This window comes from Pteropus medius, unplaced genomic scaffold, assembly GCF_902729225.1.
Source record: "Pteropus medius unplaced genomic scaffold, Ma_sr-lr_union100, whole genome shotgun sequence".
Classification (NCBI taxonomy): Eukaryota; Metazoa; Chordata; class Mammalia; order Chiroptera; family Pteropodidae; genus Pteropus; species Pteropus medius.
Genome location: NW_024354503.1, coordinates 3,805,432 through 3,833,017, shown reverse-complemented (window position 1 = coordinate 3,833,017; position 27,586 = coordinate 3,805,432). Strand labels below are relative to the sequence as shown.

General features: G+C 34.4%; 1 protein-coding gene and 1 pseudogene across 1 annotated transcript in view; one reads left to right on the top strand and one right to left on the bottom strand.

Moving 5' to 3' along the window:
• Nucleotides 1-605: 605 nt before the first annotated feature.
• CLIC4 (chloride intracellular channel 4) overlaps nucleotides 606-27,586 on the bottom strand; it is a 60,094-nt gene continuing 33,113 nt past the window's right edge. Inside the window, exons 3-6 of the mRNA XM_039854546.1 lie at nucleotides 20,151-20,276; nucleotides 14,303-14,409; nucleotides 4,847-5,028; nucleotides 606-4,084 (exon numbers count right to left, since the gene is read on the bottom strand). Coding sequence (XP_039710480.1) covers nucleotides 3,920-4,084; nucleotides 4,847-5,028; nucleotides 14,303-14,409; nucleotides 20,151-20,276 — 580 coding nt within the window. The 3' untranslated portion in view covers nucleotides 606-3,919. The remainder of the gene's footprint in view (nucleotides 4,085-4,846; nucleotides 5,029-14,302; nucleotides 14,410-20,150; nucleotides 20,277-27,586) is intronic.
• Nucleotides 9,815-9,933, top strand: LOC120596358 (uncharacterized; annotated as a pseudogene).

Sequence of the window (27,586 nt, the reverse complement as noted above, 5' to 3'; positions counted from 1 at the left end):
ACCCTCTCATAGCAATGTTTCTACCTATTAATTTTTAACATGGTGAATATTAGTATATAGTAGTTATATTGATTTTTGTTCCTCAATCTTGTATCTAGTATTCTGGCTGAAATTTATTGTTTCTAATAGTAGGTTATTTTGGACTTCTTATATATATGCATTCATCTGCAAAGAGTAATCATTTGGTCAATTCTTTTTCATTCCTAATCCTTTTTACTGATTTGACTGCGTTGGCTAGGATGCTTCTAATCAACTATGGAAAAGTAGCTGGGTAGCAGCAATGATAGAGGGCAATCCTGTCTTATTCCTGACTTCTATTTCACAGTCACATATGAAATTTGCTGTAATTCCTGGCAGATGTCTTTATCAAGTTAAAAAAGTTTTTTGCTTCTGATCTATTTTGCTAAGAATGAGTATCATGAAAGTTTTTATGAAACATTTTATGCAAAAAAAAAAAGAAATATTTTATGCACATATTGAGGTGATATGGTTTTTCTCCTTTAATCTATTAATTGTCCTGAACCACTTGTGGAAAAAAAATCTCAAATAAAACACTTTATCCCAAGTTGCTATTTATTTTCATGAGGGAAAAAAAAAAAAGACCCTTTTATGATAGTGAAAATATACTTTATTTTAATACAATAGCTGCCAGCAATATACTGGTTCCAGAGAGACAAAAGAAAATACAAGCATTCTATAATAAGCTTTCATTTGCCTTTCAAGTAATTCTAAAGAAAATACTCCAATTTTGTTCAACATTATGACTTGAGGAGTTGAATTTTTTTTCCATGATAAAAATATAATTTGACAGCCCCAACCTTGATAATTTGTAAAGAAGGGAATAAAAAAGCCCATATATCAATAACGAATGCTTCCTTCTCTTTGAATCAAATACTATTATAACCAGTGTACGAAATTGGCTAATCAATAAACTTGATGAAACGTGTATCAAAATGTTCATGAAAAAATACATGTCTATTTCTTATCATTTTACCTTGTAGGTATTTTCTAAATGGATATTTTAAATGCACAGAAATAAAAGGTATCTACATGCAACTCTGGAGAGATTCAAAACTCAATGAAAGTAAAAATGCCTAAATTCTAGAGTTGATCAACTTAGGGTAAGAATAAATGTCAGAAATCTCTTAATTGTATACAGGTTGCTCAAGGGTTTAAAGATAAGTTGTATAAGACAAAGTCACCAAGAAATAAAATCTTACATGATTTTATCACAAGTCAACAATTCCAGTAAAAGATAGCAGAACTGTATAGAAAATCTGCACTTTTTTTTTTTTTTTGAAAAAAAGGAAGTCATATCAACTGAAATGGTAGAGAGCTTTCCAACTATTGAACACAAAACATTCTCAGAATCCCTTGGGAAATAGTGAGAGCTTCCGTTCAGACTCTAATCTCCTTGTTAGTTTAAATGAAAAGGGAAATGATTCAGTAGTTGCAGAAATAATATCAGATGATTTCCATTATGTAAACCCATACACTACATAAATTGCCATGAAAACTGTTATCCCAAATTTCCTAAGATTTTAAGCTATGATCTTTCCACAAATATAAGATGGAGTTGAGAGCATATTCTAGAATCATCTTTTACTAGCTTTTCTCCAATTGCCAATCTCAATTTCATTTGACTAATTCCCCCGATAAAGTAGTAAGATCTGTCTTTCTATGGAAGAAAATAATTCTGTCCTTATCAAAATCATAACAGATAGACAGACCTGCCCTCCTTGATCATTGAGACAGCCAAGGGTAATCATGGGGTAAATTTAAAAAAAAAAAAAAAGGCACAATAGCCAAGGTGAAAATACTTCACAACTAAGTCTTAGAATGCATTTTTCATCACTCTATTTTAAGAAATATTGTTCCTCAGCTGCCCTCTACTATGTACCACTTAGTCCATCATTCGCTTGAAAGAACAGACACCCCTTCTTTTTGATCTTTTTCATACTTAAAGCTTTGAGACAAGGTTCAATATCACCCGAAAAAAAAGGTGAAAAGTGATGATGGCTATCTGTGTACTGGGACAGATGTGACATTTTCACCCACTGAAGCTGCTGCTATAGAATTTCTCAATAGATAACTTTATAGTGCTTCTTCCTGAAACCAGATAAATCATCATCCAATATTTAATTACAAAAAGGTGGGTGCCAAACTCTTTGATCAGCAACAAGGAGTTCTAAGAAAGGCAAAGCAAAAACATCTCCCTGAGCCAAATGGATACATTATGGAGCTTTTCTTATCTTTCTATATTAAGCTAATTACTGATAAGTTAAAAAATGCAGTATGCTTATAAAAATCAGGCTGCTTCCATAAAGCCAGTGCTTACTAAATGTTAGCATATCAAAGGAGGAAAACTGTTGCCGATTTAAAGCAATATACTTAAAATTTCCAAAAACATCCTATGAGAAATAGCACTTCTTAAACAAGCTAGGTATAAAAAATTACCAAAAATGTAATATAATCACAACCCCATCTTTGGAGTAGTCCTTAGAAAGTCCAATTTTTAAAAAATGAATAAATACATAGCAAACTTTTGTTCTATTTTCACCAAGTTCATCCTGCCTTGTTAGAGCACAAATAATTACTGGTTTATGACTTCAATTTAAAAAAACAAACATGCAGAGTGCTATTCCTCAATGTGGCTATAGAAAAATTTAATTGAAGGAAACACAATGATTGAGATTAGGCAAAGCTGTGGTAAATACATACTCACCATAACAATTATAATTTAGTCCAAAAGGAGTGACCCATCTGCTACCCAAAGTCTAACAGTAAATGGGGGCAGAAAGGGAAAGCTGGTAATCTGTATGTTTTATCTATTTTTTTTAATATAGGTTGGATAATGCAGTCTTTAGATTACCACATTAAATATGCTTTAGAGACAAAATTCTACTTGATATTTTGACAAACTCATCCTACATTCCTTAGGTTAATGTCTGTAAGTGTTAATTTTTACCTTACTAATCACTGTACTGTTATAGATAAATGAACTAAATAGTTTATGTAGTGTTGCTCAAAAGATCTACAAACAGCAAAGTCTACGCTTAACTAAAAAGGAACTTTTTAAAATAAATGAAGAAAGCAATTATGTTCCAAATGAATGGCACTGGGCAGAATAAACAACGAAAACCACATTTAGAGTATCAGGTGCCCACTGGTTTCCCTTACATGGATAAAATGCTGGAGAAAATCTTGAGAATATCATTCCTCCCTCTAAACTTTTAGCTTCTACATAGTGTCAGATGTTATATTTGGTATAAAGAAAAAATGCTCTTAGGAAAAGTAAAATTCCATGTACAAAGTATAGCAAAATCTGTAGTGACTTTCTGTGTGTGGAAGGCTCTCTCCTCCAGTGCTAACGCCCTTTAGTATACATCCAAGACAGACTAATTTGAAAGAGTATTTTGATACAGTAGCAATCCTTTCATATACTCTTGCTAAATATTACAAAATTCCAAAAATACATAAATATTCCTTGTACCATGCATTATGCACCAGTTTGGGGCTGACTGATGAGGTCATGGTTACTATTTTAACAGCTGAACACTGCACCTCAAAAGTCCTGCCACCTACACATAGTGAATGCACGCAATGGTGAGGGCTCCAAAAGGATGGCAAACTACCTCTAAAGTGAAAAGTTTGTGAAGAAGAGTCTCCAAATTAGAGATGAGGAGGATATGAGGTCAGGAAGGTAGGCAGGGTCAAAAGAATTTTAAAATAATACTGCTTAGGAGTGTATATTTAAAGATAGCTACTATATCTTGTCTATCCTTTATCTTAATCTTGAATAACTGCCATGTTCATGCAAAATAAAATTTCTACTTTAAAGGAAGAGGAGCAGTCTGTTAGGAAAAGCGTATTCTTAATCAGGGAAAGATGCGAAGACATCTCTCGCCTAAGTACTGTTTTACTTGGTGAGTCTTTTGGCTACATCACTATATGCTATTTCAACCTCCTTATCACTGGGACAGGTATTGGTGAACTCATCCCTACTATAAGCATTAGTTAAGTATCTCCAGATGCCAGTCATTCCTTTTGGAATATCAAAGTTGCGATATTTTTTGGCCACCACCTGAAATACAAAGAGATCAGAAGTTAACATTTTCTTTCCATGTCTTGTAAACCAGACATAGCTCTGACTTTAAGGCAATTAATTTTGTGAATCTCTGAGAACTGCTTCTATTTGGGGGGGAGGGGGGGGCTAATGTCTTCATACTGTTCTCATCAATTTCATCAGAAAGAGGGAGAATGAAGTTAGAAGTCACTTCCATTCTAACTAGAATGTTAAATAATGATAAGGACTGCAAACTCCACCAGAGATTCAGAATTGTAACAATGATTACAAATGACTGTCTTGACCATGCAGAGAGCCAGCCAAATGTAATCATTTGATACTTTAAAATACACACACTATTTGAGATCTGTTTTTCTTGATCTTTATTGCATAATTAGTGTTTATTACTGTTCCATTTAGCAGTGTCTCACACAATAAATGCTCAATAAATATCTTTTGCCTTGAACAGAAAAAGCCAGGTGTTCACAGAACAGGATTTGATGATATAAATCCAATTCGATGTTACCTGTTACATCTTTGAATTTTTATGCAGTCACAGAAAAAATAATATTCCTCTTTCTCATGTGCCTCAATTTTAAGACATAATTTTCCATTTAATTGAGTATTTCAACTATTGCCTAAACATCACTACAATACACGATTTGGGGGGTTCCCAGTGGTATGTCAGATCAGAAAAGTTTTACACACAAAGAAAGTACTACCTTAGTAGATAGAATACTATGTCTAACGGCAATGAGACACCATTTCCTATAGGCCTACCTTGACAATGTGCAGTTTGGGCAGCAGGTTGCAATCAGCCAATGTCATTTCATTGCCATCCAGAAATTTACGTGTAGAAAACTTAATGTCCTCCATACTATTCTCATCAATTTCATCAGGGAGGGGAGAATTCAGATATTCATCCAGTTTCTGCAGTGTTTTCAAGAGTCCCCTCTCCAATGCTGAAAGAAAGATGGAAATACTGTAAGAAAAAAATACCACCCAAGCCCCAAAGTAGAAGGCTTTCTCTTTCAGTCAATAACTGTCGAATGCTCATAACATTAAGCATCTGGCACTAAGCACTAAGAACAAAACAGATGATGTTCCTGCTCTCCTGGAGCTTATTTATATGGGGCAGAGGATGAGACAAATCAATTTGTTCAGATAAATATAAAAACAAGCCTAACAGTTTCACAGAGTGGTATCTGTAAAAACGTGTTAACTAAATACCCCACATACGAACACATTATAGCCCAACCTAGTTGATGTTTAAACTGGAAAACTCGGTGAGAAAAAAACAAACTTATTATTTCAAATCTACGGAAGAAAGTCCTGTTGAAACAGCAATATTTGCCCCCAATTTTAAGTCCTGCTCCCCTGAGACTATTGCAACTTTTTTACCAAAAATGTGTTAAGAAACCTAAATACAAACAATCCAAGCAGAAAACTGGAGTTTTTGCACTGTCTTATATTACACAAGAAGCCAACAATAGTACTATTGTATAATAACATGAAAAACACAGAAGTTGGATTAGAAAGTTCAATTTACAATAGTGAACTGAGGGCTTCTTTATCCAAATAGATTAAGATGCTATAACTGTTATGATTCAGAGAGAAATGGGACAGAGCCACTCCTGTATATCTGAAAAGTCAAATTAGTGACCCTCAGCAGAGAGGGGGTGGGACCGTCATTAGAAAGAAATATGGACTAACAATAGACAGATCTTCTATTATCTTTTCTTATCCTTTACCTTCCCAATCCACCTTCAGCTCCCACTCCCAGAATAAATGAGCTCACATAGATGATTATAGTGCTTGGCCACAGAAAAAGTTAAATATCATAAGGTAACAATCAATATAGTTCTAAGTGTGAATAAAGTTGGATCCATTATGAGAAAAGGCAGTTTTACATACTGCCTACTAGGTATTTCACCAGCAACATAAATATAGCCTAACCCAATACCTCTTCTTCCATATTGCTCCCACCCGCTCATTCCTTGGTACCCTCACAGTAGTCCAGACAGTAGATGATGGTCTTAGCTAGGTAAGGGGCTGTAGGCATCAGAAGGAATTAATGCATTTTAGAGGTATTTAGGAGATAAAAAACCAATAGAGCTCAGAAACCAAACTGAATATAGAAAAAGGAGGAAAGACATATTCAACAAAATACATCTAAGTGCCAAGTTTTGTTCTAAGCATTGTTAAATTCACTACTGAATAAAACATAAAAGATTCCTACTCTCTAGAGTTTACATTTTGGGGAGTGGAAGTAGTAAGAGAAGCTGGTCAACAAATAAATGATCCCCAAGGTGAATGCTGATGCCACTTATCTTCCTAGAGAAGCAGATTCAGGGGATGTGGAGATGACTTCAGTATATGCTGACTTTAAGGTATCTGTAAGACATCTGAGTAGAGATGTCCAATAGACAGTTGAGTTTCAGTGTCTGGAACAGAGACTGGGCTGGAGCAATATAGTTGAAAGTCTTGAGAACATAAATAAATGTTGAAGCCACAGAAGTGAAGGAGAGGCAGAGGGCCTAGGGCAGAGCCCTAAGAAACATCATCGGTGATGTTGTGGGAGGCAGATAATACATTTTCATTGTTATACAGCATTCTGTCATATGATTACATAATAAGTATTTATCTATTTTACTGTTAACGGAGTTTGTGTTGTTTCCAGTTATGGCCTTATGACTGTATAACAAACATTCTTATACAAATCTTAGGTACACATATGTTCATATTACACTCAAAAATGGAGTTGTGGCTATCACCTCGCTCCTGTTAGAATGTTTACTATCAAAAACACAAGAAATGAACGGTGTCAGAAGAATGTGGAGAAATTGGAACACTTGTGCACTGTAGGTAGGAATGTAAAATGGTGCAGCCACTGTGGAAAATGGTACGGTGCTTCTTCGGAAAATTGAAAATGGAACTACCACATGATCCAGCAATTCTGCCTCTGGGTGGAACACTAACTCAAAAAGATATATGCACCCTGTGTTCACTGCAGTATTATATACAATAGCCAAGGTATGAAAACAACCTAAGTGTCCATCGATGGATGTGTGTATCACACGCACAGAGTAATATCATTCAGCCATAAAAAGAAATGATATCTTGCTACTTGTGAAAACATGGATGTACCTTGAGGGTATTTTGCTAAGTGAAATAAGTCAGACAGAGAAAGACAAATATAGGCACACTTCATTTTACTGTACACTTTGTTTTACCATGCTTTTTACTAATTGAAGGTTTGTGTCACAAGTCTGTCAGTGCCAACAGATTTGCTCATTTCATGTCTGTATCACATTTTGGTAATTCTTGCAATATTTCAAACTTTTTCATTATTATATTTTTACGGTGATCTGTGATCAATGATCTTTGATGTTACTATTGTAATTGTTTAGGGGAGCCACAAACAGTGCCCATATCAGAAAGGGAATTTAATCGATAACTGTGTGTGTTCTGACTGTTCCACTGATGGGCCACTACCCCATCTCTTTCCCTCTCTGTGGTCCTCCCTATTCTTTGAGACACAAAGATACTGAAATTAGGCCAATTAAGAACCCTCAACAGCCTCTAAGTGTTCAAGTGAAAAGAAGAGTTGCACTTCTCTTATTTTAAATCAAAAGCTGGAATGATTAAACTTAGTGAGGAAGCCATGTCAAAAGCTGACATAGGCCAAAAGCTAGGCCTCTTGCGCCAAACCATTAGCCAAGTTGTGAATGCAAAGGCAAATTTGTGGAAGTTCTGCAGCCCATTAATCGAGGAGTAATTTCAACTTGAAGTCTTGTGATTTAAGAAATACATTTCGTAAGGCTATAGCTACCATAAATTGTGATTCCTCTGATAGATCTGGGCAAAGTAAATTGAAAACCTCTGGAAAGGATTCACCATTCTAGATGCCATTAAGAACATTCATGATTCATAGGAAGAGGTCAAAATAGCACCATTAACAGGAGTTTAGAAGAAGCTGATTTCAGCCCTCACGGATGACTTTGAGGGGTTCAAGACTTCAGTGGAGGAAGTAACTGCAGATGTGGTAGAAACAGCAAGAGAACTATGATTAGAGCCTGCTCTACATGGATGAGCAAAGAAAGTGGTTTCCTGAGATGAAATCTACTCCTGATAAAGATGCTATGAAGATCACTGAAATGGCATCAAAGGATTTAGAATATTACATAAACTTAGTTGATAAAGCAGCAGCTGGGTTTGCGAGCACTGACTCCAATTTTGAAAGAAGTTCTACTGTGGGTAAAATGCTATCAAACAACATCACATGCTACAGGAAAAATCATTTGTGAAAGGAAGAGTCAATTGATGAAGTAAACTTCATTGTCATCTTATTTTAAGAAATTGCCACAGCTGCCCCAACCTTCAGAAACCACCACCCTGATCAGTCAGCAGCCATCAACATCAAGGCAAGACTCTCTACCAGCAAAAAGATTATGGCTCATAATAGACTTGCACAGTTAGTAGACTACAGTATAAACATAACTTTTATATGCACTAGGAAACCATAAAATTTGTGTGACTCGCTTTCCTGAGATATTCACTTTACTGCAGTGATCTGGAACAGAATCAGCAATATCTTGAGGTATGCCTGTACCGTATTATTTAACATATATGTAGACTCTAAAAAACAAAACAAACAACAAAACTCATAGATACAGAGAATCAATTTTTGGTTATCAGAGGAGAAGGAGGTTGAGGAGTGGGCAAAATGGGTAAAAGGGGTCAACTGTATGGTGACAGACTATACACTAGACTTACTGTGGTGATCACTTTATAGTGTATACAAAGATCTAATTACTATGTTATACACCTGAAACTAATGTTAATGTTATATACTAATTTTACCACAATTTTAAAAAATTGGGGATAATGATTATAATTGTCTAAATTGCCATGATGGGTTAAATTAAAATTGCATAAAAATTTTTAAAAAGCTAGTATCTGATAACTGAATATCTTATAGTTTTTAATATGCTTTTAAAAAATTTACTAGTTATGTTCAGTCTTTGATATGGGCACTCTCTATTACTAAGATTTTTTAAACCATTAAATTTTTAAACTCAGGGCTGATTTACATTAAACTAATAATGTGCTAAATCATGAGCTTCTTCCTTCTAATTGTTATTGAGTGAAGATATTGTACTTGACTATTATATCTTTGTGCGAAGCTGAAAATGAGGCAGGCACCACATATTGATATAGAACGTAACAGCCATTCAAAGAATGTAAAGAAGAACTGGTAATATTTTTCACTAGGTAAATATCAAACCAATTGGAATGTGTTATATCAAGTGACAGACAACAATATCAAGATCAAAGAACTACTTATTTTATTAATAAAAGGTTACTCTAGACAGGATCAAGCTAGTTTATTCCTCAGAGAAAATAGTTAACCAGTAGGGTACTGGAACTCAGTAAAATAAAGTTGAGGAATTAGGAGAGTTCAACTGCAACTAGAAAAGTAACAGAGAATCAAGACATTTAAAAATAAAAGATCGAAAATGCAAAGGCAATAAATATAACCTACTGATAATGCATACAGATAGCTGATATAGTTTATAAGATTCAATATGCTTCCTATTAAAAATAGTGAATATAAAAAAATCAGTGAATACAGAATAAATACATATTAGATATAAGGACTTGGTCTTTAATCTAATTACAATGAACAGAATCATTGCCTCTAAGGAAAATAATATTGTCTGAATTCAACACTGAAATAATGTCCCGGTCTACAGCCATGCCACCCGGAACGTGCCCGATTTTGTCTGATCTTGGAAGCTAAGCAGGGTCGGGCCTGGTTAGTACTTGGATGGGAGACTATCTAGGAAGACCAGGTGCTGTAGGCATTAAAAATAATAATAATAATGATAATGTCCCAAATTACACTTAAGTGGTATGCTAAGTTTGAGCAAGTTAATAATCTTCGACCTGCTCTAAATTAGTCCTTTTCCTGAATTCTCAAATACATAAATAAGAAAATAAAATATCCTAAAGTTACAAAGTTTACAACATACAATGTTTATAATCTTAGATGTACGGCAGAAACTAAAATTAAGCTAACAAAACATTACAATTATTTTTCCTTCTATAATTTTGGACTTAGCACAGCACCTGCAATGAAGCTAAATTTCTGTACCTGACTAGAATGTTAGGTGATTTTTCATATTTAAGAATATCAGAACAAAGGGTATATTAGTAAAAAGAATGCTTAATTAGTTTGATACAATTTTTATGTATCAATATAAGGAACAGCCAACAAAACAGAGAAAAATAGCAGTTCTAAAGTACTAATAAACATCATAAAGTTTTGAAGACAAACCATCACAAAAGAATTAAAATAAAGAAAATGTCAGGATTAACCACTAGACGGCAGTAGCAGGCCATCAGAGAGCAGCTCCTTGTCTTGTAATTAATAAGTAAATAGTGCTATTATTCTCCAATATCCCTGCTCTAGTAACACTGGCATCCCTAAGGTCTTTCAAAAGCCCTCAAAAAAAAAAAAAAAATTTAGTAAGTGCAATAGAGGCCGTACAGTCAGTTTTAAATGAATTAGAAAAATCAAAACACTTTTTTGCCTATGAGAATACAGCAAAATTCAAACACACACACACATACAGCCCCCAAGACCAGAGTGTGGGGAAATGAATACTTTCACATTAGTGGGAATATTAACTGGTGTAGATTTTTGAAGAATTAAACCTTTGACCTATTTGGAATCTAGCACAAAGATATTCATTGGCAGACTTGTCTGTCATAATAAAAAAAAACTTGAGACAGTCTAAATGTCTACCAACAGAGAAATAGTTAAATAAAAATCCATATTATGGAATATTAAGCAGCATTTATAAAAAATGAGGTAGAACTATAATGAGGTGAAGGATTCCCACCACATAATATGGGAAAAATACAACTGCATGGTGCAAATACACACACACATATTTATGTACAATGTTTGCAAAATTACATAGAATAAAAGGATACATACTAACTGTTGAGGAAGAGGTTTTATAATGTGATTAAGGGGCACTGAAATTTCATTTACATTTATTTCTAGACTATTTTAACTTTTTCAATAAGCATGCATTACTTTATTACCTGTATAGTTTGAATTAGTATAAAGCAAGACAGAAAACATTATATGTAACAAGTCCCTATCTGTTGGAGAAAAACAACATAATTCACAATGAAGAAAAATTATGAATACTTACATGGATAAAACTGTATTTCAAAGCTATTGCTAGTTTTAATAAAGGATAATCTTACACAATTTTTAAAGGCCAGGTAACCCATTAGAGGAAAACATGCAGAGATAATGAGTATTTAAAGATGATTAAATATACAATGCAGTTTCATAGCTACAATGATGAATAATCAATCATCCTGATTCCAAACACTTTTCCAGAAAGGGGAGGTGGGGGTTGAGAGGGAGGAAGAGAGGGAGGGAAAATGAATCTTGAATAAAAAGGAAGCAATCAGAATCTATAGACTCCTTGTCTCCATTTAAAAATAGGAATTTGGACATTATAGAATAGGCCTCAGAGCATATAATGGCAGATTTCACCACTGCTAAATTCATGGGTCTCTCAAGAATATTATAAATACCAAACAGACTAATAAATGATCTACTAGTTACATTGGGGAGCTTAATAAATTATATAAATTAATGAAATCATAGACTGAAAAAGACTTAGGAGATCTGGGACAGATCATACCTAACCCATCCCTGTAAAATCTATTATTCCCTAATTTCTCTTGATGCTTCAAAAGATTACACAAACCCTTACTCTCAACCAACTTGGACACGTTACCAAAAGAATTATATATTCTATCTGTCTGTCTGTCTATAATCAGTTTTTACCTTCGTTCTAGTCTTTACATCTTGTTTACTGTACACCCCAATCCAAGCCTTGGCTTTTCTGTTTCACTTTCCCTCGCGCAATACTGTAGCATCTAAGCATCCAATCCCTTACTTGGAATTATGTCTTAAAATTTCCCAAATCTATTCGATTTTGTAAAACATTTTATAGGCTGATAAAACTAATCAAAGACCTGCCTACTCTGATTTTCCATGTAAAATGACAAATCCATCTTTACGCAAACTCTCTACTGTTTCGGAGAATAAGGAGATAGAGCACTGATTTCCTAGGCTCATTTAAAGCATTCGATTGCATGAAACAGAAAAATAAGAGAGCTGCATCAAATATACATAAAAGGGAGAGCCATTAAGCTCCAAAATGATTTGGAACATTGTTTTCTATAGTCTCATAGCAGTGACAGGCCCCTGTGGGGGGAAGTTGCTTGGCAACTGGAATTCTTACTTACCAATAGGTAATTTCATATAAAGCCTTCTAAGTTATGCACTGTGTAATCCACTATGTTGTTTGTTCTTATTGGTTACAGAATTCTAAGGACAGTAAGCGTTGGTGGCTACTTCAGACAGTAACAAATTGATAGGAAAAAATAGAATACAAAGTTATACTTAAATGACTCATTTTCCTCCTATTCCCTCCCCTCAACGCTATTTACCAAAGCAATTTTTTTTTAAAGCAAACACATTTTATTCCCCTCTCCTCCGTACCAAGTGTCAAAAGAAATTTCAACCACCCTCCAGCTTCCAAGAGCCACATAAAGAAATAAAAACATCATGATTTTAACAGTTCAAAGAACTATGCAGCAAGAGCATCAGGCGCAAAAGATAGTTTGATGAAAAAACAGTCACCTGCATAAAGGAAAAGGGAGAACAGAAAAGATACTATGTGTGGATAGGAAAGGCTCCACTGTGACAGTTTACTTAGTATATTAAAATGCTTAGACAGAAACATTAGGAAAAAAGCCAATTACTAAGAAAAACTGCTCCCAAACCAAGGTAGCTACTGGAACACATTTAAGAGATGTAAGCCAGGCCTGAGCACTAATGTTCTTCCCTTTTCTGCCTTCGCTGGGGGGGAAAAAAAAAAAAAACCCAACATTTCATGCATTGACTATTATTCCAGGAACCACTGAAATTCAATACTCAATTATAAAGTGCTACAATTTTAAAACTTAATAATTAAAAAAAAAAAAACCCTGAATAACTTGGAAATCTGCCTACTGAAATAACATAAGGAAATCAGCAAGTGTTTCAATTTTTTAAAATATGTTTATTCTTCTTTGACCAGAACTAATATTTTCCCCGCTTTGGTATTCCTTGTTCATTTGCTGCCATAAACTTCTACCCAAAAGAACCCCACTAGGCTGGCCAAGCACCTTGCTCATCCACAGTAGGTTAAGGACAAAAATAGCAAGAGGCAGGTCACTCACTTCAGATCACCCTATACTCAGAATTTCCAGAACCTACCATATATTAAATTTTGTAAAGGTGGCACGGAACAATAGAAGATGTCAGGAATTTTGCTAGCAAGGATTCTGTTGTGTTGTTACAAAGTTTTTCTACTTTGAGAGAGACATTCATGACACAACAGCTTTAAAAAAAACACACACAAATGTGTGATTTACACATTTAAATTTCAAACACACACACTCATATATTTCTTCCTCAAATTGGAAAATATGTGTGAAAAAACTCAACTGTCTAAAACGATGATGCATTAAAGCATCTTTAGGAGCTGGCTTTTTGGTTATTGCTGTTACTTTTAATTAAACACTAATACTCTCTCTGTAGTTTTCTCCAGAGAGAACAATTTTAATATCTCAAAGGGAAGAAAAAGAGAAATTACTGGACGGTGTGGTTAAAACAAAGTTCATTAAATGGGACCTCTTTTAAAGGGGCTTTCCCTTCAGTATATCAAATGTAAGTTTGATAAATGAAATAATAAGAGAGTGCCCTTTAAGAAATAAGAAAATTGTATCTATACTACCTAAAATATTCTCACCAAGAAAATATGACTTGAAACTAAAATCTTTGTTTTAGGATACAGAGAAATTTGGAAGGCTGGTGAATCTAAAGGCTCTATTACAGCAATTCCAAAAATTGCTTTTTAAATGTAATTAGCATAAAAATCAACGGAGGCTGACTTTAGAAAGCTGGCACACAACAATAAAGATTTAGTAATGTTTTAAACTATATCAATCTATAGCTTAACCACCCAACTCCCACTGTTTTTGATGCACTATTAAGAATATAAGAACAAATTCGTTCAATAAACATTTTATCACACACCTACTTGTTAGGCACTGTCCCACGAGCTTAAAACATAGAAATCATTTCTTTTTTACCTTCATTAGCCTCTGGCCTTGAATTCTTAATATATGCAGAGAATTTGGCAAAGATGTCCATTCCAGCAGTATTTGATTCTGGGTGTTTTGGTGAAAGCTTTAAGTACCTAAATGGAAAAAGTGATAATGGATTATAGGTCCTCCAAAGATACATTAGTGTAAATTCTCTCAATCAACAAACCATTGTGCTAGCAGTTACTAGACAGCTTTTAACTGTTATTACTCCAAGAAATGCCATCATCTATTTTCTGTGATATTTTAAAGATGTATTTTTCCTTAAGAAGCAAAGCTCTGCACGGTGTTTTTCACATATTAATATTCTTGGCAACAAAAAGGCATTCGCTCTCCACCTCTATTTTATAAACTAAAATACTGGGTAAACAGTCTACTTGTTCAAAGCCACTGGGAGTCTTAGAAAACTCTAAGAAATCTTTCTGTGATGATGGAAATATTCTATATCTGAATTCTCCATGTCAGTAGTCCATTTGTGACATGTGGCTGTTTGAACATGAATTTAAATTAATCACAATTAAAGTTTAAAATTCGCTTTCCCAGTTGCACTAGGCACATTTAAACTGCAGAACTTTCTCAAATAGGAATGCGAATCAGTCCCGTGCACTGAACCAGCCCTGTGCAGCAGTGCCAGAGAACCTTGACAGTAGGAAAAGAATCTCGGCTGCTCAAGCACACTCACAGTAGGTTAGGGACAAAAACAGCAAGAGGCAGATCACTCACTTCAGATTATACAACACTCGGGATTTTCCGAAACATTCCACTTATTAAATTTTGTAAGGGTGGCACTGAGCAACAGTAAAACAGGATGTTGGGAATTTTGCTAACAACGGCTTTGTTACGTTGTTACAAAGTTTTTCTACTTTGAGAAGAGACACTTGTGTCATAAGTTTCTAAAAAAACTACGCAAATGTGTATTTTACAAATTTAAATTTCAAACACACACCCATGTATTTCTTCCTCAAACTGGAAAATACATGTGAAAAAGCTCAACAGTTCACTCCTTCCTTCAGCAGAGGCAGCCTCAGCTCCAGGGAGGCAGGGCCGGAGGAATCTGGACTCTCAGGTCCATTTCAGGGAACATCAGCTAAAAGGTCCTACAAAATTTCACTAGAAAATGGGCAGACTTTGGAAAAAAGTCTTAAAGTTAATAATTTAGATTTATTCATATATTTTATGCTGTCTTGCTACTTTAAATTAAAAATGAAGTATTTTTCTATAGAAATTTAGTTCAGTTGCAAGATACAGTTTGGATTAGTTTATATTCATATCTTTTACACTTACTATCTTGAATTCAAGAATTATATCTTCTAAAAAGTGGACATAGTACTAAATTGGTAAGAAGAATATAAACTATCTATTGAACACCTATATGCTCAAGTTATCTTTTTAATATCTCGATTTTTAAGCTTAAAGATTTCTCTTATAAACAAAATTATTTACATAACAAGGTATTCAGCGAGCAATTATAGTAAATGAATTTCACCTGAGTTTATTTTTCCTGCCTGAGCTGTAACAGTTAATCCCTGCTTCAACATACCCTGGGTTTCCCTTGACTATAAAAACAACCAACCTCCAATTTAAATGTTTTCACCACTGGTAATACAGTACCTTCATTGACTTGTTCCAAACAAAAAATAGTACAAGGAACTTAAGTGCCTCTTCAATACGTCTATGTCTTCCTCTAGCCAAGTTTCCAAAATTAGTCTTCTTTTCCTCAACCAATAATTAGCTGTGCCAACTTTTTCTAATGAAGTAAACTTCAAAATTCTCAAAATAACTTAGAGGAAGGCAGGTTTGGATTACAGATCATTTTTATATATTCATTATTCATACATATACTCATTTATTCTAATTATTAAGTATCTACTATGTGTCAGGGATTGTATTACGTGCTGAAGTTGTAATGATGAGCACAGAGAAGCATACTTACTAGAGATCTATTTTAATGAACAGGTAAGAATAAAGGGCTTTCAATCAGCACGTCCCCTTTAATATGGAAAGAGATGCTATTAAAATTCTTTAAAAAACACTGATCTCTAAACAGGTTAACATGCCCTGTTCTTCCCTTCTAAAACAAACCATTAAATTTGTATCATTAATTTAATGTATAAAATACTATAGCTACAAGAGACCATTCATCTCAATCTTTCATTTTGCTAAAAGAAAACTATATTCCAGGAAGTTTACATACTTGGCCCCAGGTCACTGGATTAGTTAAAAGTATCACCAAACTAAAACTCAGATTTCCTGTCCCTAGTGTTGTTTTTGTTTTATGACAAGTCAGATTCTAAAATATAAATCAAATTCTAAACCAACAGGTCCAAAATCAGTTGTCAACTCTTTTTGTATTCCCCCTTGCACACACTAGATTTTAATAATTCATCATTATTAATTTTAGCAAATAGCTTGATAAAGCAATAATTTTCAATTATTGTGAACATTCATATTAACATTTAACGAGGGAAAGCAAATAATTAATAAAAGCTATGTGTCAATAACAGAACAGACATGAGCATTCATGGTATTTAGACTTTCCGATTAGTCCTTTTTTCTGTACTATACCACAAACTATTAGTGGTAGACTAGCTAAGAATAGTTCCGCTCTTTTAGGAAAGATCTCAGATATTTTCTTTCTTGTGCTAATGTAAGAGTAAAGTCTAGTTATATAGTCTTTATCCTTATAAATTCAACTTTCATTGTCTCTATTTCTCATTTTTATAGAGCTCTTCCCCCAAATTATCTAACTTTATCCATCTCTTTTATCAGTAAGTTAGCCAAGTATACAGGCCTGCTTCAGTTAAAAATCCAAATTTCAAAGCTTTTTTGAAAGCCTTTTTAGGGAGTGGGGGAACTGGAGGAGGCAAAGTAGTTCCTTCACTCAAGCAAGGGAAACACACACACACACACACACACACACACACAACGACATACACAAACTTTCCTCAAAGAAAGTTTCTTCTTTAAAACCTATACTTACATAGACCAGCAAAAGTTGCTTGATTTAAGTTAAATGCATCAGAAGTTAAACCTCACCTACTTTTTTAAAAGGATTCACTAAATTCAGTTTGACACCACCTTTAGTCCAACTTGTTCATCACAGTAAAGAAAACTATCTTGGATATCTCTCCTACTCTTCCTCTAAGCCTGAGCTAGCTAGCCTTCAATTTGGTACTCACGAAAACTCAAAACTCAGTTTAAAGACTTACATTTCACCTCTTTCATAAAAGTCAAACTCAATGAAATGAAAAATAGAAAGAAGAAACATAGGCTTTTGAAGTCATACAGACCTGGCTTTGAAAGTTGGTATGACAGCTCTGTCAATTAACCTTGGACAAATTATTTGGATTACTCATTTTTCTGGATCCTCTCAAAGAGGATTGAGATAATCCAGAAAAATAATCCACAATGCACTGTGCATGGCACATAACTAGCACTTGAATGTTAGTTAATAACAGCAGAGGCATTAGCAATATAAAAAATCCTCTCTTCTAAAAAAAATGAATTATAAAAGCTCTTTAGAAACTCTCTTCAGAATATAAACTAAAACACATAAAAAAGGAAATTACCCTTAGAGAGAATTTAGCCTATTGTGAAACCTTTATAACAGAAATATCTAAGATTTAAATTAAATTATTTAAACTGAAAGAAAAGACCATCTCTGGTTAGAGTTATCTCTACAAATATTTCCAAACAAAATGGGGCTGAAATTTCGATATATAAAAAGCAAAGTGAAACTATTTTCAAAGTCCAATTCAAAAAGCTGTGATGTCAAGAAACCAGAATAATTTGATATTAGCTTTATTATTTCTCCTAATGTCTATTTCCTCTGAGAAAAATAACAAGAGAAAATAAAAATTATTTTTGTTGTTGCTGTTGAAGAAGACTAGAAGACGGTATGAGAAAATGTCCATTTCACTGAAATGGTATATAATGTTATCAGCATACTGATTTCAAAAACTTAAATACCCTTGGAAGAATTTACACATTAAACACTTCAGACAATGCTTTGAAACAAAATACAGTTTTCTTCATAGAGAATGACAAGTCATTCAAACTGTTCTCTATTTATAATTTAATGTTGGTACAATGATCTATAGTTACATGAGAGGAAGACTGCTTTCATTAGTGTCTGAGGACAACCTGGCACATATGAAAGTTCCCTCAAAGCTGACAGACTTTTAAGAATAAAAAGGGATCTATCTAGTAGATTTTATGATGCAACAATCTTTCAAAAATTATTTCCACTAAGTTGAACACATGTTCATAGTAGTTCCTTACTGTTGTGTATACAGTTTGAATTTATATTTTACAAAGATCCCAGTTTTGATGTATTGGCCCTTAGAGACTTTATTGGTTTCTACTTACATACAAGGTCTGGAGGAAAAATCAAGATATGGTTTTATTAATGTTGGTCTGGAGAAACTTTACTGCAAATGGAAGGAAGGTTTGAACTCCTGCTAAGCAGAGATAAAAGAAGTTTGAGGCTCTTAGAAAGACAGGATGGAAGGTAGAAGATAGGCTTTTGTAATAAAGGATTAAGAAAATGAAATTTTAGGCTTAGTACAAGACTGCTAAACAGAGGGCAATTCTATTCATAATAAGAGATGGGCTAGTTGTAGACAGAGGTATCACTATTCATACTTCTCCTAGCAGCCTTCCAAACTACCATCTCCAATCCTGCACTCTACGCTCCAGCCATAACGTCAGGTCCCCAAAAGAAACACTATTGATTCAACATTATAATTCTGCCTGGAATAACTCTCACTCCTTTGCTCATCTGCCAAAGGCTACTTTTTTAAATTTAAAGTTTAATTCAAGTGTTGTCTCTTCTCGAAAGCCTTTCCTGATTCCACTCACTTTCCCATAAAAGCACCTCCACCATCCATAGTCGACTGTACTGTGGGAACTGTGTCTTATTCACTATTGTGTCCACAGAGCTTTGCTGCCCAATAGCTATTTTGCAGAATGAATGATTGATTGAATGAATGAATGAATATTGAGAAATTAATTATTTTAGAACCCTCTGACCCAATAATCCCATTCCTGGGAAATTTATCTGGATATAGAAGTCAAATTAACTAGCAAGAAAGGCTTGAGCCAAAAGAAACATTTCAGTTTTCAGGATAATAAAACTGGAAAAGCCTAAAAGAAACCAAAAATGCTCTGAACCTATGCCAAGATGACAGTATGATGCAAAACTGCAATTTAGGTATTGTCATTAGAGTTCATCTATTCCTCAAATGTACCTCACATTACAGGAAATGGTACTCTAAAATCGTTAACCATGTACGATCTGAGGATCTAGAACACCTCAAATATATAAACAGAAACTGAATCCCGAGGACACAAGTCTAAAAAGTCAATTCCTTTGAGTGGTAGCTTCAGAAAGTTACCTTTAAAATGGCTGACAGAAAATTCCCCAGCAACCTGTACCACACACCTGCTTAGACATTCTGGCTGCGTTCAGTCTGAACCAGTCTCTTCCCATCTTTTCTCCTCGCTAAACTTCTCTCTCAATTTGGAACCTATATTCCTCAAATTACAAATCTTTCCTGACCTATCTCACATGTCCCAAACCTACCTTAAGCACGTACTCTACACAGCTTAATCAGATTCCTACCTTTCACAGTATGGCTACTGGCCTAGCCAGAGGCCAATTCTCATATCTGGGTAGCATTAATTATAACGAATGAAGTCCTATCCTAGTCATTCCAACTTAATACTGTGAGAATTTAACTCAAGTATCATTAGGAGAAAGGTCTCTAAGGAGCAGATAAGACAAAGCTTTAAAGAGATGGCAATTATTTCCTTGCATGTTTTCTTTGATACTTACTTGGGAGGGCATAAGACTTCTTCAAGAAATTCTTCAATCTTATTTACATCCGTTTTGACTTCATTGTTGAAAGTTATAAATGGTGGGTGGGTCCCGGGAGCCAAGTTCTGCAGGTCTACAGGCTTCCTGTTAGGCAAAATAGTGGTCAAAATTGGAACATTTTTTACTCTAATTGAGAAGGAAACAATACTTTAAATTCTCAGAGTGTTTCTACTTTTTATAGTACATAAAAATGAATAATAGTATTTTCCCACTAAGTATAACAGCTGTAATAGCACTCTGATAAGCAAACTTCCACAAAGCACATAATTTATGATAAAAAAAAAAAAATTAGGAGTCTTTGATTTTAACCAAAAAACAAAGTCCTTTATTCTCATTCCAAGTTTAACTGAGGTTCTTATTAGAAATGGTGGTAGAATGAAGGGAAAAGACTTGGGAATTGGGAAAGTCACTATCTAGTTCAACTCTGGTACCAATTCATTGTATAAAGATGGGTAAACCATAATTCACACCTAGGCTGTCCCTCCTCTTTTTTTATAAAATAAGGGAGAAGAGCAGCTGATTCCTATAGTCCTTTTTAACTATGATTCCAAATTCAGGTGCTACCTCTTTTTCCTAGAAGTCTAGACTTAACAAAGAAAAAGATGACCAGATTTGACTATCTAAAATTGAAATTACTTCGATATACAAAGACAGCATAACAAAGGTAACAGGCAACATAAAATGGAAAAAATATTATAGTGAATAAGAAAGCCTTAAAATATATATTAAATAAAGCTTTTTTATCCAAATTCATTTTAGGAAGAGGAGAAATAGAAGAAAAAGAACAAAACGAATGGGCAAAATCTCGGTAACTGAATTGAGGTTATAGGGAAGTTTATTCTATTCTTGTGTATGTTTGAAAACTTTCATAATTACAAAGGTTAACTTAAAAATATATAATATACTGATTCCTTTAAAGAACTTCCCCCCTCCTATTAAGCCCTCCTTTCCTCTCTCCTTACCACAAATGCATAAAGGATATCTCTAAGTGTATCATAGAGGTGAAATATTTTGTCATTAAAAAGAATTTTTAAAATAGAGGGTACTCTAAAATCTATACTTAGCCCAACTTATCGTTTTCCCCTGGTCTCATTCATTTCATTCTCCTTTCCTTTTCCTTGTCTCTCTCTTCTTTTCTTACCCTCCCCACTCCTTACCCCAAACCCTGTCTCTCAATTTAGGTTTGGAGAGTACCTCATCTTTCTATGACTACATTCTAATCAAAGATACAAAGACCTATTAATTATCCAATTAGCCATAATTTTCTAACTCAGAGACTCTCTCTACCCAAATTCTAGAGCCTATCTCACTCCCAAGGCAAAGGGAAAGAAGACATATTTTCTATCAACTTCTATAAAAACCTAAGCTCCAAAAAAAGACTTTTAAGTCAAAATCTGATTTGATTTTTAAATTTGATTCTTTTAATGCGCATTCTTTAGTCTGCTAAGGTAAAGTGAGCACAAAATAATAGGGATACATGAAACTTAAGTATTCCAGGTCCACATTTATTTGAATAGGTCTACCTATAAGATTCCAGTAACTTATAGAAATACTAATCCTTTTCTATTTTTCATTTCCTTGGATTCTTTTGGTTATTCCATTTCACTCATCCTCCTGACCACCTGTTCTTTGATCACTGAAGGGTCCAGCATGTCTAAGACCGTAGTCATTGTCAGTCTTCAAGTCACTCAGTCACATTTTCATTCATAGACTCACATTTGTTCCCCTTATAATTTATTTCCTCCTCAACTCAAGAAGACCTTGTATATTATCAAGAGTCCAGAAACCCTAACATTTAAGGCAGGGGTCCCCAACCCCTAGGCTACGAACCAGTATCAGTCCGTGACCTGTTAGGAATTGGACTGCACAGTAGGAGATGAACAGCGGGCAAGCAAAGCTTCATCTGTATTTGCAGCCACTCCCCAGAGCGCTAGCATCATGACCTCAGCTCCACCTCAGATCATCAGGCATTAGATTCCCATAGGAGCACTGGTCCCTGGCACCAGAAAGGTTGGGGAACACTGGTTTAAGGTTTACATATTTATTTTCAAATCTTAATATTTTAAAGTTTTAAAAAACGTAGCATAAAGATAAGAAAAAGAACAACGGTATCTCATCAAAGCAGGCAGGGTTAATAAAATTTGTATAAAACGCACACATGGGAAAGAAAACACACACATCTCCCATGAATGCCAGTGAGGAGTAAGAATGTTCTTTAATTTTGTCATATACAAATTGTGATCACCTAGAAAACACTTTTCTTATTCCAAGTTACAAAACATACCCATCAACATTTTTGGGCTAATAAACAGTCCATCAAATGCCTAAGTATAAAGTAATAACTTACATCTGTGTCTTTTACAAATAATTTTTTCATGAACAGGGTGGAGTAGGGTAAGAGGAAGAAAGAGATCAACGCTTTAAACAACCCATGGTGGGAGGGCAGTGAAATAAATAACAGCTATTACTTCTGTAATAAATTATGACAGCTTTTAAACTCTCTAAACAAAAATATTTATTACAGGACAGATAAAGTTAGCATGGTAAAGAAGAACCAAAGACTGAATAAAAAGCACTCGGTTAAAATCCCAAATTGAATAAATAGATCTGCCATTCAATTTACCAGCTAAATGACTGAGTCAGTCACAATTTCTTTGGCTCTGGATTTCCTCATCTGTACTATGGCTATAAGACCTGCTTTGCCCATAAAGATCAAACCAGATGATGCATGTGAAAGTGAACTAAACCAAAGTATGCAAATGAAAGTCATTACTGCTTTCAATTATCACATTAACAAAGCATTACGCAGGAGATGAGACTGGCAGTTTTAAACTCTATTTGACTCTGATGGTTCAAAACTGGTTATCCAGTTTTGATTGGTAATAAGAAATCTGATTAATACAGAGGTGTGTAAGTGAAGTAAAACCAGGCATATGATTACCAATTTTCCATTAATATCAGTGACTAGTGAATAATCCACCTTGTTTCTACTGAAAGGCTATATAGAGTGTTAAATAATAAAGGTAATAGATACTATTTTCCAGGATTAACTGCTGAGATGAAGAACAATCACGTTAGATCCAGACTTCAAGTGAGAGTAGGCATGAGAAGAAATTTTAATGCCTCTACATTGATTAGATTAGAAGACTTCAAATAAATGGGCAAGTTGTAAGTACTGAGGTGACTCACTTAGAAGCTATATCAAGTTATCAAGCCAACAGAATCTAAGATTCTTCAACCTCTAGTCCTCACCTGGCACTGAGACCTTAGGTGTTTTGTCTGACTCACAAAGGCTCATTTTACAGATGCTTCACAGAAACTTAACATTTCAGGAACTGCAGTATAAGATAAATGAAACTGAACCAACAGGCAATGGCTAAAAATTTCAAGACATCTTTGGTTTACATCATAAAAGGCCTTCAATAAATATTCAACAATTCCTTCAAACTCATTCAAATGTTTCCCATGAGTGATAGCTAGAAACAGCCTTAAGAACACAAATTTTCTTCAATGTTTGGGGTTTTTTATTTTTAATGTTACTTATAAAAGTAGTCTTTTTTTTCATAGTTGTCTTTTAGATAAAAAAAAAATTCTGTTCTCTCTCTGTTTCCAATGAAGAAAAAGAAATAAAGAAAAACAAACTAAAACAAGAAAACAGAAAGAAAGGGAAAGAAAGAAATGAGGAGGAACCTTATAGGAGCTAATACTTTAAGCAACTTAAGTGGCTGAACTGCAATTAAAATTTAATTTGGTACACTTGCAACAATTGGAGGACATCGGACTGGTGGCTCAGTTCCAGCTGCTTGGTATAAAATGAGTACAACATAACCGTAGGACACTGAAGCTGGTTCTTATAGGTGACCTGTTTGTAACTAGCTGACTCACTAAATGGGGAAAAAAGTGCTAAGGATTTCCCTTTTGAAGGTGCTGATTTTCAAGGCATAACATTAATTCACCCAAATCCAGAGGATATTGGACACTATACAGCAAATAAGCAAAAAAAGTCAACACTTCGAATCCCTAGTTTGTTTCAATTTACTATAATTAATTATTCTTTACTAGATTTGCTATATTCCGAAGTTACTGAGTCAGTGAATTGTGGACTCATCAAAATACATGCAAGATCCCAGTTACTAAGCAATTGTCTATCTGTACCAGTTCAACCAGTTAAAAGATTTTATTTATTTACATTAAATGTGATATACTGTTAATTTTTGTCTACTTTAATGTCAATTTGCAGAGCAAGCCATTTTAAAACAAAACAGCACGCCCTCTCCCATGAAAAGGTTTCAAATACGGTTTCTATAATTCTTAACAGATTTTAATAACACAGTTTATAAGCAGAGTTTATATTGATAACAGGTTTAGAAAAATATTCACTAACATATTTCTAATTCAGCTCTTAGTGATCTCAACAGGAATTATCACCTTTAAAATCATCTTGAAAAAGAACATACAGGCGTGTCAGCAAACTTCTCCTCTGTCTTTATGTATCTCTCTCTCTTACACACACACACATACACACAGGGCATGCAAGTGATTCAGAATGCATTCATGAGACATATCTGGAATTGTAGCACTTATTCTAATAGGGTTTCAGATAACTCAAGTCAAATTTACAAAGGGGAAGAACAGAGTCTGTACTTTCCTGACTGGCCAGCAGCAGGAAATAGAATGGAAAAGGCCTCTATATTTATCATTCACACTGCTATTACTGAAGATCTACCTGGAAATCAAACTGATCTCTCAACTTCCTGAAGGCTGTTTTCAGACTGGTGGAACCAGAGACTTGATAATGAAAACAAACTATATGAAGAATCTATCTGGAAATCAGATTTTGTTCTGAGTTTATAATCGTCTTTTAAGATATGCAGAACTGTTTTATCATTTCACTGTAACATTTTAAACTATTACAAAATTGTTAAAGTTTAAACTATCATAATAATCTCCCAAAAATGTATGCATTATGGCAACCTTCATGTGGGTCTGACTCACACAATGGTATGTTAACATTTGAAAAAGAAAATAAGTAATGACAGTGCAAAGGAGGAGACCGTTTTGTTGTTGTTTAAGGGGGGAATAGGAAAATGGAAACATACTTTTCCCAGACCTTTAAAAAGTGGCCTTCTGCAATTTACGCTTTTTTTCTCCTCAGAGAATATCATGGAAAAGGGGTTTTATTTACTGCTAATAGAGCAGATATCACTGCTTTTACAATAAAAAGTTAATTTCTTAAAGTTATCGTTTCTACTTTCATTTCTGTTTCCAATGAAGAAAAAGAAATAAAGAAAGACAAACTAAACCAGAAAAGTTTATCTCGGCAAGTATGAAAAAAATATGGCCACACTTAGCTATATCCAAGTCAGTCTCTGTCTCTGTCTCTCTGTCTCTCTGTCTCTAAATGCTCTGTCTCTCTGACTATATATCTCTTATTAATATATATATATATATATATATCTCTCTCTCTCTCTCTCTCTCTGCTCTAGAGGTGCTGATCTCTGATTTAGGAACTTCTGGCCATAATGAAGATGGTCAAAGTCTTCAAATAAAGATCTTGGTTCCTGCTGTTAGCCAGAAAGGCCCTATAATATCATGGTGATAGAACAATGAATTCTATTCAACAACAGGTCTGAAAACGGTTTGATAAGAACAGTAAAAATACTGAACAGTGTTTAGCACATTGTAGACACTGAAGAAATGTTAGTTTATTTTTCTCTTCCTTTTTCCTGAATTTAAAAATGAGGGAACTGACCTCCAAGATGAGGTAGCTTGCCCAACGTCTCGGGAAGTTGGTGCCATGGCTCCCTCCAAACAGAAGGTCTATACCCCTAATACTTTCTACAATGCCACAGTTGCTCCCCTTTGATGACATGTGATAACATCTTTAAATATGTACCCCAAATTTTAATATTTTTACTTATATTTATCTGAATATAAACTTAAGCTTTTGTTCGAATGGTGATTGATGTAAATTTAAATTCCTCCTGAAACCTGGGCACTTTTTTTTTAATCTAAAATTCTGTAATATAATTGCAGCATGAACAGAAAAGTAGGTTTAGAAATGACTCCCACTAAAGCATTAAGGCAGCACTGGCTGGCAGGCAAGCAATGGGATATTGTTCCAAGTTTCACAGGGGCACATGAATACCACCGGCATACTCATTAATACCAATTGAGATTCAAAGAGAATGTGTCACTCAGTGCCAGAACTAGAAACTGGCTTGTTTCTATGGATAAAATGTCATGTAACAATGATTTTTTCAGAGCGTAGAGTGGGCTTCTAAATAGCTCTTGGAAGAGCTCTACTGCTCTCCACCAGTTTGTTCTCAGATCAGTACTTTTCACCGAGGAATTGAGCAATTATCAGGAAAAGCAGGAAAATAAGCACTGTAGGCATTTCCTCCTCCCTCCCCAGTTTTCTAAAAACAGTTATATTTAAAGTTTTAAAGTTAAGAATATATTATGAAAGGTATTTTTTACTACAGGATGTTTTATTCCTTCATGACTTTATTTTACACTGACTTTTTAAGCCAATGTTCACTTTCTTGGGGTACTTTCTCCTTGAAATCTAACTCAAGACTATAAGTAGGTAAACTCATAGAAATAATTGGAAGGATAAAGACCAAATCTAAATGCAATGATATCTGTGAAGAGGAAGTGGGGGACTAGGAACTAGAGGTGTAGGGGACTCATTATCATGTACTGCTTGTATACTTTTAATTGCCCTTAAGAAACACTTTTTTTAATGTACGGTAGACAAAAGATTTCTGAAGAAAACTAAAATATATAGGCTCTAATTTTAAGTGGTCTCTGCTGATTTTACAAAAATAAACATACATTTTCTTTGAGTGGTAGTATTTTATAATAGGAAGCCTTGAATCTTTCATTTTCCCATGTGTCACTTTTGACGTGTAGGGTACATTACTCTGAAACACACATAAATCAAATATTAATCAACTTAGAGGAATAATGCCTTAAAAAGTTTGTAAATGAAAAGTGAAACTGATGACCAAAATAGCCATTATGTGTTCACTTCCTTTTCTGAGCCAAATGACACCATTAATGGTATGTACCACATTCAAGCACTGTATTGAACTGTTCAAAGGATTTTTGGAAGCATGACAGTCAACTCACTTGCTCCAACCCAAAAATGGAATAGGAGAAACCCATGTATTTTAAGACACAGTAAGGGTGTGTGCCTGGTGGCATGGTCTATTTTTAGGAGTTATATTGTGAAACTTTGTGAATGCATGCAGGAAAAAAACAGTAATAGAAGAGAAACTACATGAATTATTTCATTCTTACAATAGCTCTCTGTCCAATATGAGCTAAATATGTCTTTGAAAGTGCCTGTAGTTTGAACTCTTACTAGCCCCAAAGATTTACCTCTACAT